At 32.9% G+C, this 13,916-nt stretch overlaps 1 protein-coding gene across 2 annotated transcripts in view; it reads left to right on the top strand.

The window, feature by feature from the left end:
* Positions 1–13,916, top strand: part of mapkbp1 (mitogen-activated protein kinase binding protein 1) — a 119,810-nt gene that overhangs the window by 69,081 nt on the left and 36,813 nt on the right. For both annotated transcript variants that reach the window (XM_056477701.1, XM_056477700.1), the window contains exons 9-12: positions 2,100–2,289; positions 5,561–5,698; positions 7,942–8,126; positions 10,268–10,359. In XM_056477701.1, coding sequence (XP_056333676.1) covers positions 2,100–2,289; positions 5,561–5,698; positions 7,942–8,126; positions 10,268–10,359 — 605 coding nt within the window. The remainder of the gene's footprint in view (positions 1–2,099; positions 2,290–5,560; positions 5,699–7,941; positions 8,127–10,267; positions 10,360–13,916) is intronic.

Genomic DNA, 13,916 nt, shown 5'->3' with positions numbered 1-13,916 from the left:
TTATTTGGGTCATTCAAATTGGTGCTTTTTGATTTCCTTTTTAAATTAGTATGTAAATGATCACTTAAAGCCAATTATTCACATTTAATTTAATTTAATTTTATATAATTTATTACATTTAAATAATTTTGTGTTTTTTTTTTAAACCCATCCACAGTAACCAGCTAATTAAATTATTTAAACTTAATTAAATTATTATTAAACTTAATTAAACTATTATTAAACTTAATTAAACTATTATTAAACTTAATTAAACTATTATTAAAATTAATTAAACTATGCATATTTGAATTTGAATTGTTTTGTAAAAACTTGTTTTAAAAAAATTGTTGTAAAAACTTTTTGTAATATTACATTTTGTAATAAAACATTGCAATAAAACATATGCTCGATAAATTGGCGGTTCATTCCGCTGTGGCGACCCCTGATTAATAAAGAGACTAAGCCGAAAAGAAAATGAATGAATGAATGAATAATATAACTAAAAATAGAATAATGTTACTGAGGTAATAAAATAGGCACTAGTGTTTTGACATTTAATGAAATGTTTAGTGTTCTTTTTTTTAAACACATCCACAGTAACTTTATTTTGTGTGAATGTTTTTTTCTTCCTATATACAGAACATTTTTTTATTACACACATATATTACATTACATTACATTATATTATATTATGCTAATATTATTATATTTTATTATTATATTATATTATACTATATTATTACGTTACATTATATTAAATGAAATTATATTATATTATATTATGCTAATATTATTATGTTTTATTATTATATTATATTATATTATATCATATTATATTATGCTAATATTATATTATATTATATTATATTATATTATATTATATTATATTATATTATATTATATTATATTAAATTATATTAAATTATATTATATTATATTATATTATATTATATTATATTATATTATATTATATTTATTATATTATATTATATTGTGTTATATTATATTATATTATATTATATTATATTATATTATATTATATTTATTATATTATATTATATTATATTATATTATATTATATTATATTATATTATATTATATTATATTATGCTAACACTATTATGTTATATTTATTATATTATTATATTTTATTATATTATATTATATTGTGTTATATTATATTATATTATGCTAATATTATATTATATTATATTATGCTAATATTATATTATATTGTGTTATATTGTGTTATATTGTGTTATATTATATTATATTATATTATATTATATTATATTATATTATATTATATTATATTATATTATATTATATTATATTATATTATAATATATTATATTATATTATATTGTGTTATATTATGCTAATATTATAATCCCAGAAGGCACTCTGTCTTCCTGTCCATCTCTCTTCATAATTGGCAGTAAACAGCAGAGGTCAAAGGGTGGTTTCTGCTTCCAGAAGAGCCTTGCTGACCTCAGATCAGCTGTTTTTACTCTCTTTAACTCTTTAAAGTCCACATAAACCGGAAGCTGTGATCTTTTTTTGTTTTGTTTTTCATATTGTGACGCATTTCCTAGAGAAACAGAATATTAAAAACAGAATATAAAAAAAAATAATAATAATAATAATATATATATATATATATATATATATATATATATATATATATATATATATATATATATATATATATATATATATATATGTATATGTGTGTGTGTTTTTATACTGCGAGCTGATTGGATGTAGTAAAGTAGGCATTTCATTATGAAGATCAGGAAAAGAGGTTCAAGAGAGTTACAACCTTGCAGACACCTCCTGCTCACCATTTCTGTTTGTTGTCCAATCTGACATTCAGATGGGCGTGGTTAAGTGTTAGTCCTGCCCAATACCTCAGACAGACGTAATCTGACAATTTAACTGAAAACCATCAGGAAGTGAATTTTCAGATTTCAATTAAAGATTACAAGGGCAAACTATTTTTTTTCTTAATAACATGCACAGATTAATTATTCACCACAAAACTAGCAATGTGAGCTAACAAAATCAGTATGGTTACTTCTGATTTCATGTGTACTTTAATGCTGACTTCTCCACAGCCACCTGTTCTCCTACAAGCAGAACGTGCGCTATCCTGACGCCGTGGCCGTGTCTTATGACCCCAGTAGCCGATGGCTCTCCTGTGTCTACAACGATCACAGTCTGTACGTGTGGGACGTCCGGGACCTGCGGAAAGTGGGCAAGGTTTACTCTGCTCTCTACCATTCCTCCTGCGTGTGGAGCGTTGAGGTGAGAATTAAGACAAACACCTTGTTTTTTTTAATGCAAACAATAGGACTGTTACTGAAAACTGTAGTGCTGATCTGGTGGATAATAAATAAATTAAAAGAAAGAAGTATTCATTTTCTTTTCGGCTTACTCCCTTTATTATTCAAGGGTCGCCACAGTAGAATGAACCGCCAATTTATCCAGCACATGTTTTACGCAGCGGATGCCCTACCAGCAGCAACCCATCTCTGGGAAACGTCCATACACACTTATTCACACACATACACTACGGACAATCTAGCCTTTCCAATTCACCTGTGGACTGTGGGGGAAACCGGAGCACCCGGAGGAAACCCACACAAACGCAGGGAGAACATGCAAACTCCACACAGAAACGAGGTTTAACCAGCGACCTTCTTGCTGTGAGGCGACAGCACTACCTACTGCGCCACTGCGTCGCCATATTAAAGAAAATATAAAAGGTAAAAATAAAAGGAAATATAAATGTATGATAAAATTGTTATATAAAATATATGAAATATAAACAAGACAATATAAAATAAAAAGTACAACAACAAATAAAAAGAAAAAATGCTAAATGAAATGTGAAATGACAAATGGATTCAAATAAACAAATGTATAAAATTAAACAGAAATAAAAATATAATTATATATAAACAGAAATGTTTATATATAAAATAATATCAAATTAAATATAAAATTTAATATAAGATGTAATATAAAAATTAAATAATATATCAAATTATTCACTCATTTTCTTTTCAGCTTAGTCCCTTATTTATTCTGCCACAGTGGAATGAACCACAAACTTATACAGCAAATATTTTACACAGCGGATGCTCTTCCAGCTGCAACCCATCACTGGGAATCACCCATACTATACAGAGCCTCGAACCAGCCTTCTTGCTGTGAGGTGATTGTGCTACCCACTGCGCCACTGTGACGTCCATATATCAAATCAACTGAAAAAATATATAATGAAATATAAATTTTTAGATGTGTAAAATATTTAATATTATATAATTTTATATTAACTTGCAAAACTAATTTTAAGCCTTTCAAGTAGAAGAATTAGATCAATTCAGTGGAATTTGTCCAGACGTCTGTCTGGCGAATACAGTCACATTTGTTTGTCCTTTCATTGTGTTGAGTGTTGACATTTGGGCTGTGGAAATCATGCGTCAGGTCTTTTGTATCAAAGTCTCATGTTTTGTATTATTTTTGTGTTGCCTGATGTGAACTCATACAGGGTTATTGTGTTAATAAAAACCCTCCCGCTGCTGGTGTCAGCCTGTAACTCCTGTTCCTCTTGCTTTATAGTTATTTTTTTATGTTATCCCATCAGGAATGTTCCATGTTTGCTCTTTTTGTACCAGACGAAGGTGTCATTAGGTGCTTTTGTTCACTGTGACAGACTACATATGTCTAAAACCCCTGCTGGATTTGTCGACACACTATAAAAGCTGTGTTTTCAGGTTGTGTCATGGGTGTTGGTTTATTTCAGATCTCTTGATTCATGACTTTGACTTCCCTTTTGATTTGTTCTGTCCTTTTTTGCTGTCTGGAATTTTGTTCCTGAAATACTTCTCAAAGTAAAGCTTTTAATGCGTAATCAATGAAAATATGACGTATTGAGAATGTAATGTCAGCTAAACACTGTTTTATCAGGCGAAATGTTGAATGAAAAACTAATTAAATTAATTATAAAAGTATCAAATGAAAGATTTAATAAAAAAAAAAAAATGCATAATAAAAGTCAAATTACATGAAAAATAAATCTAAAATAATGTAAACTACACTTATAATTATATAATATAACTTTATTAAATATTATAGTAACATTATTATATTCTATTTTGCAGGAATTTATATGTATATGTATACTGTATGTATATGTATATGTATATGTGTGTGTGCGTGTGTGTGCGTGTGTGTGTGTATGGGTTTGTTTACATGTATATGTTTGCACTTATCCACAAAACTAAGTTTAAGCATTTCAAGAAGAGGAATTATATTAGCAATAATTGAAGTTTATTTATAAACTAATTTCGAGAGGATCACGTGCTTATGATTGACCACGGTTGGTCCTGCATTAGCTTGATTCACCAATCAGATGCTTCCTAACTTACCATAAATAATCAGAGTTTTTTACTACAGTTGTCTTCGTCTTGAAGAATCCCCCCTTCCACCCCTACTCCTCTACCCTTTTCCTAGATAGGGTGGCACAGTGGCTCATTGGTTAGCACTGTTGCCTCACAGCAAGAATGTCATTGGTTCAAGTCCTTACCAAGCCAGATGACATTTCTGTGCGGAGTTTATGTGTTCTCCCAGTGCGGGTGTACATAAGTGTGGGTTTCCCCCGGGTGCCCCGTTTTTCTCCCACGGTCCAAAGACATGCGACATAAGTGAATTGACCAAACCCAATTTAGCACCATAGCTGAGCTCTTAGTCAGCAGTTTATCTCTCCATAGCGACCCCTAATTTGTCATTAGCCACAAATAAGCAGGGGAGATCTCGAGATCTACCTGAGCTCAAACTCCTCTCTTGCCATACAAACGGGAGGGAGCCCTGGGCTCGAGGATCTTATGGTCTCCAGGGACAGCATGCCAACGATGCTTTATAATCAATCATCAGCTAAGTGTGAACTCTTGAATATAGTTATAGTAAGTAGTGCCGGGCAAAAATGAATCACGATTAATGGCATCCAAAATAAAAGTTTGTTTTAACATAATGTATGTGGGTGTGTGCGGAGTATATGTATTATGTATATATAAATACACCCATGCATGCATATATTTGAGAAAATGTATATATATATATATATATATATATATATATATATATATATATATATATATATATATATATATATATATATATATGATACAAATTATATATACATCTAAATATCTATGGAACTAATTTGTTTGTATCATTTTGTTTTTATGTATGTCTGTTTATCACATATACATTATAAATATACAGTATACAACACACACACATATATTTTTGATGCAATTATTTACGATTATTTTTTGCTCAGCACTGATAATAAAAAACAATTTTCTACTGTAGTAATAATCTTAATAAAATGAAATGTTGATATTCAGTATCATCTAAGGTCCTGGATATATTGTATTCTCTGTGTTTCGCATTCGTGATTAACGCCCAGTGATGACCTCATAGACATTGAAGGCCACACTAGAGTAAATACACCTGTGTTTGTTTGATTATATGTGTGCTTTATCATCTCTCTTTCTTCTGTCCTCAGGTTTACCCAGAGTCGAGGGATGGAGAGCAGCCGCGTTTGTCTCCCGGATCCTTCCTCAGCTGTTCATCTGACAACACAATCCGTTTGTGGCACACAGACGTCCAGAACACCAGCCTCAGCCGAAACGTCATCAGCAATGTGAGATTTGTGGACTCTTGAGAGTTTTCATGTACAGTTGAAGTCAAAATTATTAGCCCTCCTTCTTGTGAATAGTTTTTCTATTTCAAATATTTCCCAAATGATGTTTAACGGAGCAAGGAATTTTTCACAACATTTCCCATAATATTTTTTCTTCTGGAGAAAGTCTTATTTGTATTATTTCTGCTAGGATAAAAGCAGTTTTAATTTTTTAAAAAACATTTTAAGGTCAATATTATTAGCCCCCTTAAGCATTTTTTGATAGTCTACAGAACAAACCACTGTTATACAATGACTTGCAATCACTGTTTACAAGTACCGAGGAAGAACGAAAATTGAGATTTGGTAATGAGCTATTGTTTCTGATATGTTCTGTGAGTGGTCAACCAATCGCAACAGACTGGGATCTGATGTGATCTATCAGAGCTCTCAGTGAGGCGGGGTTTAGAGAGAGTAAATGAAGTGTTTTAATTAACCATGTCAGACACTGAGAGCAAAGAGCTGATGCTTGAATGAATGTAAACCTAAAATGAACAGAATCTTCAAAGTATTGTAATTGGGGCACTTCAAACCCCTTTTTATTTTTTCCCCCAATTTCTGTTTAACAGAGAGAAGATTTTTTCAACACATTTCTAAACATAATAGTTTCAATAACTCATTTCTAATAACTGATTTATTTTATCTTTGCCATGATGACAGTACATAATATTTGACTAGATATTTTTCAAGACACTTCTATACAGCTTAAAGTGACATTTAAAGGCTTAACTAGGTTAATTAGGTTAACTGGGCAGGTTAGGGTAATTAGGCAAGTTATTGTATAATGATGGCTTGTTATGTAGACTATGGAAAAAATATATAGCTTAAAACTGCTTTAATTCTAGCTGAAATAAAACAAATAAAACTTTCTCCAGAAGAATAAGTATTATCAGACTTATGATAATATTTTATGTTCGGGGGTGAAGTGTCTGATTAACACTGTTGAGAACCAGGTACTGTGGCGTTAGTTACTGTTCTATGAAGCTTGTTTCGGATGGTGGCTGGGATTAGATCCTATACCAGAGTTGGTTACCAGGGGGTTTCACAGACTTAACCAAAATACTGAGGACTGGGGGGGTGGGAGTTTTTCAGGGAGAAATATCTAAACGGGAGGGTGGTGGGAGATGGGTCTGAAATATGGTAGACTCCCGGGAAAAACGGGAGTGTTGGCAAGTATGGCTTTACCACAACACTGTAGGCGAAGACTAAAACAGAAAAAAAAACTTTTAATAATAATAAAACCTAAAACAATTTAGATGTACACAAGTTGAGTTTAGCTGCTTTTTAAAAATACATTTAAAAAAAATGTCATATTCGAACAACTTAATTTCTATGGATTTTTCTTTATTTTTTTTAGAAACATAACCAAAAAACCAGAACAAAACAGAAAGGGAAAAAATAAAAATAAAACGTTGCCAGACATATTCTCTTAATGACGCGTAAACTCTTTAGTTATGTAAATATTAAATTCTGATTAATTATATTGTGGTTGTGGAGAAAGCCAGCCATTTACTCCATTTCTTTTCAAAGATGTTTTTGTAATCTGAGTGCACGCGTCATTCTCTCCATTTCCTCAACTTCTGCTATTATTTTAAATCAGAGTTCACCAAACTTGTTCCTGGAGGGCCGGTGTCTTGCAGATTTTAGCTCCAAACCTAATCAAACACACCTGAACAAGCTAATCAAGGTCTTACTACAGTAGGTTTACTTGAAACACACAGGCAGGTGTGTTGAGGCAAGTTGGAGCTAAACCCTGCAGGGACACCGGCCCTCCTGGACTGAGATTGATGACCCCTGTTTTCATTCAACTTTAGTTGGTGGGTCTTTTTTTATACCATTTCCGGGTTATAGCCTTTTTTTAATTGTTGCCAACAATATCTAAAATAGATATCTATGCTCTTTTTCAACTTCAACAGCAATATCCCCCAGATAAAGTACATTGAGTGACCTAGGAATATGAAGACCAAAAATGTCATTGATAGCAGTTTCCCAGAAACGATCGATTCTTGAGCTCAGCCAGAATATTTGAACTTTGTTATTATCAGTTTTAGTGAAAGTTTGATGAACTTGTTTGCAAAAAAATTAACATTTTTTCTGATTTTACAAATTCCACATGTTCTGCTATTTCCTTATCTTATAGAACAGTATGTCTATATAAATAAAATGAAATGCAAAAGTCTCATATCATTTTTCCTCCACCAAAGGATCTCCAGAAGATCATTTACATGGACAGCAACACCTCCACCCTGCTGGACACAGACTGCACCATCTCCAGTAACTCGGAGAAGGTGGACCCACAGACCTCAGAGAACCGCACTGGCATCAGGACCATGTGTGTGAGTCCAGACGGGCTGCATCTGGCATCAGGAGACCGTAACGGCACACTCAGGTCTGTTTCTCACATGCCTGCTTAACACTTCTTCTGCTCTAATTGATTCCACTTAATTGATCCTCTGAGGGTTTTAATGGAAAGGACAATGTGTTTGTGCATGCATGTGGGAATAATATGTTACACTTTTAGTGACTCATGCTAACACTTCAGAGTGAGGTCACTTTTGCTAAAAAACAAGTCGTATGAGGGTTTCAAAAAATATCTTCTCTGCAGTTTGTAACATAGCTGTCTTGTGACGTAAACAGTATTGCAAAGTTAGTACTTTATAAATACAATTATCTCTCTTAAAAGAAAGATTTGGCTTTGAATCACCTTAACGAATCATTATATTTTCGAATCTTTTGTCTGGTGATGAAATCTGAAATGGGTATTTTGTTTCTGACATGGAATATATACGTAAAGACCAATCAAAACACACTTGGCCAGCTGACCAATCAGAGCAGAGTTGGCTTCTAGAAGGGACTAATTTATAGACCTTAAGAATTGATTCAAACACGTTACATTGGAATAATTGCAGAATGATTCTAATATTAAATCAGGGTGTCTGCGGGGTCTCAAAAGTTAAATTTTAAGCCTTAAAAAGTCTTAAATTTGCTAAAATGTTGTGTTGTAGGTCTTAAATATTTTTTAACAGGTCTTAATTTTCCTTTGTTCATGTTCAGGCTATTAACATCTATACAATCACAAACAATTCTAATTTCAATAAAACTTTTAACTTTTTATTTAAAAATAGCATTTAATTACTATCCTTACAGTAACATTAGCTTAAAAGTTCTTCATTTATTTACTGCTGAGGATACTGACCTGACTTTAATTTTGTATTATTAAATTATTATTATTATAGACTGAAGTAATTGGGTTTGTAAATGGATATATTTAAAAATTTATAAAAAAAATATTCAAACAAAACTATTATTATTGTATTGTGTATTAAATGTATTCATTTTTAATCCTTTTTTGATTGAGTAAGTGAAAATCTTTTCTAACTGGGAAATTATGGATTTGCTCTTCAGTGTTTGGACTCTCAGTAGTGATTATTAAACCACACTGAACTGAGGTAAACTGAACTGAACTTAAACACTGAAAACTGAACTGACACCGTTTCAATCTACTTTAATCTTCTATGTGAAGCTGCTTTGACACAATCTACATTGTAAAAGCGCTATACAAATAATGGTGAATTGAATTGAATATTGGAAAAGAAATGCTTAGCAGGGCGACGCAGTGGCGCAGTAGGTAGTGCTGTCGCCTCACAGCAAGAAGGTCGCTGGTTCGAGCCTCGGCTGGGTCAGTTGACGTTTCTGTGTGGAGTTTGCATGTTCTCCCTGCGTTGGGTTCTCTGGTTTCCCCCACAGTACAAAGACATGCGGTACAGATGAATTGGGTAGGCTAAATTGTCTGCAGTGTATGTGTGTGTGAATAAGTGTGTATGTGTTTCCCAGTGATGGGTTGCAGCTGGAAGGGCATCCGCTGCATAAAACAAATGCTGGATAAGTTGGCGGTGCATTCCGCTGTAGCGACCCCAGATTAATAAAGGGACTAAGCCGAAAAGAAAATGTATGTATGAATAACTAATATTATTACACAACTGTCTGGAATTCTTGATTCCGATTGGTCGTGACATTCCAACGTATGCTATTCTGAGATAACAACCTCAGAAACTAATAAAGCAGGCTCATCCAGGTACTTTGAATCATCTTGACCATCAGTAAATTTATTTGCTTGTTTGTCTCGCTGCTGTTTTTGACTCTTTAGCGCCATCTTGCGACTGGATAATACAATACATAGGTTAGTGTATGCTCCATTTAGCCATTTTCGTTTCTGTCAGCTTTGCGTTTGATTAAGGAATTAATCGACTATTAAGGCTCAAAACTGTTTTTTTTTTTTTTTTACATTTTGTGGCAAGTAGTCATGTAAAATGTTGGATGAAGTTCATCCAGGACGGTTGTTTTGACAGAATAAAGCCCTTCAGTCTTATATAACAGCCCTCCACTTCACGTCACTCTAACAGGCTGCTGCTGTCATGCTTTATTCTGCAATAAAAACACCTGGATGGATGTACTTTATACATTGGTTAATTAATATTGTAACAAATGTATTCGGCGGTCAGATCCTCACTGAACTTCTGTTGTTTTCAGAATCCATGATTTGGAGAGCATGGAGGAGATTCTGGATGTTCAAGCCCACGACTCTGAGATCTTGTGTCTGGAGTACTCCAAACCTGAAACCGGTGAGTGCTGCTGCTGAGTGTGTTTTTATAGATCTGCAGCTGATTAAATCCTGCTCTGAGGTAAGGAGAAGTGCTGATCCAGCTCAGATGCTCAGCAGATGCTTGCTAACCTTGGAGTTGCCTCCTCACACATGTGCCAACAGCAGCTTTTATAGCGAGCGTCTACACTGCAAAACCTCTTGAACTGGGCCAGCTAAATTGGTGCAGCTTGAAGGCATGTTTTCAGTCCCATATTAAAGGGATAATAATTTTCTATTAATTTGCTCATCTGCAGACCATCCAAAATGTAGGCACATTTTCTCTTTAGCATGACATTAAAAAACAAGTTTAGCTTGGTTGGGGGTACATAAAATTCACCAACCACAAATACACTTCATTGAACATGTACACATAAACATCACCTGTATACTATATAATTGCAGGTTAGCAATGTTTACATTAGTTGTGGGCTGTTATCGGCGTTAACGTGCTGCGATAACGAGAGACTCTTATTGGGTGATTAAAAAAATATCGCTGTTAATCTATTCTCAAAGTTAGGTTGGGAGCTGGGTCTGTTCTACGCAAGCTATGATGACTTTCACCTTGATATTTTAGCACGGATGTATACCTGACCGAATTGCACTGTAGGGGGCGAGAACGAGTCTTCGAACCTTTGCACAAAGATCTTTACACAATATTCTGGAGTAAGATGCTATTATGGACAACAAATAACAGAAACAGAAATACAAGTAGATCCTTTTAGAAAACATTTTAATTAGATTTTTATTATAACTTTTTAACTTTAAGTTTTAAAGTAAGATAAAAATAAAATAAAGTTAAAAAGTTATAAAAAAATCGAATTAAAATGTTTTTTAACACGATGTAATTGTATTTTTCTTTTATTTGTAGTAATACATAATAGCATACATTATTTTTAATTATTTTAAAAACCATTTTAGTATCTACATATTATTTTGGTGAGCTGCTAAAGCAACATTTAAGATATTTTCCATGTGTAGTTATTAATTAAATTAGTAATTAAATTATAATGTATTAATAAAATTAAATTTATAATAAAATTTACAATAAAATTGGGGTCAGTTGGTGTTTCTGTGTGGAGTTTGCATGTTCTCCCCATGTTGGCGTGGGTTTCCTACGGGTGCTCTGGTTACCGCCACAGTCCAAAAACATATGGTATAGGTGAATTGGATAAGCTAAATTGTCCGTAGTGTATGAGTGTGTTTGTGTGTATGGATGTTTCCCAGTGATGGGTTGCAGCTGGAAGGGCATCCGCTGTGTAAAAACATATGCTGGATAAGTTGGTGGTTCATTCCGCTGTGGCGACCCCAGATTAATAAAGGGACTAAGCTGGAAAGAAAATGAATAAATGAATAAAATAGATCTTTAACAACAACAATGCTTAGACTGCTCTTTAATGTATTGTAAGTCCATGGGCTTTTCCCAACCCTTATCCTTGCCTGTTAGATTAAAATCTTGCCTCTAAACACCATTAAACTATAATAGCCTGATTCTCTCTGGTTCTCTGAAGCTCTTGAGTCTCTCAGGCTTTAAAGCAGGCGTATTGAGAGTCATTCTAATGGCCTGTTTGTGCAGTAAGTTGTGTTGAGCATGTGTTGCTTTAGCTGCTAGTTTATATCAGGCTCTGGGCCAGACATTGAGCTGGATGAGAAACAGAACATCTGCTAGAACACACACACCGAGGTACACACACAGTTATTCTTCTCCTGCACTCACTTGTAGCTGATAGGGTTTTCTCACTGTAACTAGCTAAAATGGCTGATCGGTAGGCTGCACATAACCTGCACGCTAACATTCTCTACACTGAACCCTCAGTGTAGAAAACTCTTAAAGGGACAGTTCACCTAAAACTAAAACTGTCATCATTTATTGTTAAAAAATTGGTTTTACATTATTTATTCTGTTGAACACCAAAGACTTTTTTAAAGAAAGCTATTAAGCTGAACTCTATTCAAGAGAATAGATGCTAGCATGACTTTGAGGAAACTGACATACCAGTAATAGATGACGGAGCAATAGTTGATCCAAAACAGCAAGATAATATAGATTGGAAAGCATCAGCACTTCAAAAAAATCCATTGTGTTGTCATGGTGAAGTGATAAAAACAGACTACCATAGTATTTCTACTGTGATAATATACTAAAGACATGGTCAACAATTTAAAGTGAAAGTGGTGGTTGCTGAGGCATTGCTTAGTGGTTGCTAGGGTTTTTTTTCATTTAATTTAATTACTGTAATTTCATTTCAACATTATATTAGATTTTAGTTGATTTATGCAATGTCTTTAAAATGTTTATCTTTGCTTTATTTTTAAATGACTTTTATTTTGATAGATTAATAAAAGTTAAGTATTTATTTGATTGTTTTTATAGATTCATTTTTTATTTCATTTTTATAGATTAATTTTTATTTATATCAATTTTAATGTACTTAAAAAGAAAAACAAGATATTTTTTTAGAAAGCTGTTAACCTGTAAACACTGACTTCCACATTATTTGTGTTTTCAACTGTGGTCAATGGTTACAAGACTTCAACTTTCTTCAAAATATCTTCTTTAGTATTTAAAAGAAAGTAGAAACTCAGAACGTTCTGAAATCATCTGAGGGTAAGTTTGCAAATATTCATTTTTAAGTGAACTGTCCCTTTAAATACCATTCGACCCAAGTACCTGTTTACATCTGGTATTAAGATGTGCTTTCATCAATCAATTGATAAACTGAAGGGGTTCTGATTTAGTTTCAACACATTTCTAAACTTAATAGTTTTAATAACTCATTTCTAATAACTGGTTTATTTTATCATTGCCATGATGACAGTACATAATTTTTTACCTGATATTTTACGAGATACTAGTATTCAGCTTAAAGTGACATTTAAAAGCTTAACTAGGTTAATTAGGCAAGCTAGGGTAATTAGGCAAGTTGTTGTATGATGGTGGTTTGTTCTGTAAACAGTCGGGGAAAAAAGCTTGAGGGGGCTAATAATATTGACCTTTAAAATTGTTTTTTAAAAAATTAAAGACGCCTTTTTATTCTAGCTGAAATAAAACAATTCCTTACTCTGTTAAACATCATTTGGGAAATATTTAAAAAAGAATAAAAAATAAAAAAAATCACAGGAGAGCGAATAATTTTGACAACTGTATATGAAAAATTTCAACATGAGCTGGCTTATTTGTTCTGCTTAGGGTTGCAGACACATCTCATGTTTTTGCTCTCACACTTTGGGAGTCATTTGCATTCTTTCTTCACCGTGTGAAGTCACGTGTGAATAGAGAGCATAAGTGAATCGGCGTGTGGTGTGAAAAGAGTGAGAAGAAATCACTCTCAACACGGCTAATTGGATACTCAACGTTTTAACACTATTTCAAAAATGCCGTTCAGCTGGTGTCTCTTTACAGAAATGTACTTACGGGGTACTGGTGTTGGTGTCAGATGATAATACAATGACAATATGAAAAAACATCATATTTTTTTGTACACAACCATTGAAATTTTTGGATGTTTTCTCAACAAGGCTGCATTTATTTGATTAAAA

The sequence above is a fragment of the Danio aesculapii genome, chromosome 17 (genome assembly GCF_903798145.1).
Source record: "Danio aesculapii chromosome 17, fDanAes4.1, whole genome shotgun sequence".
NCBI classification, from domain to species: Eukaryota; Metazoa; Chordata; class Actinopteri; order Cypriniformes; family Danionidae; genus Danio; species Danio aesculapii.
The sequence above is the reverse complement of the archived record's forward strand: the minus strand, read 5'-3'. Positions and strand labels throughout refer to the sequence as shown.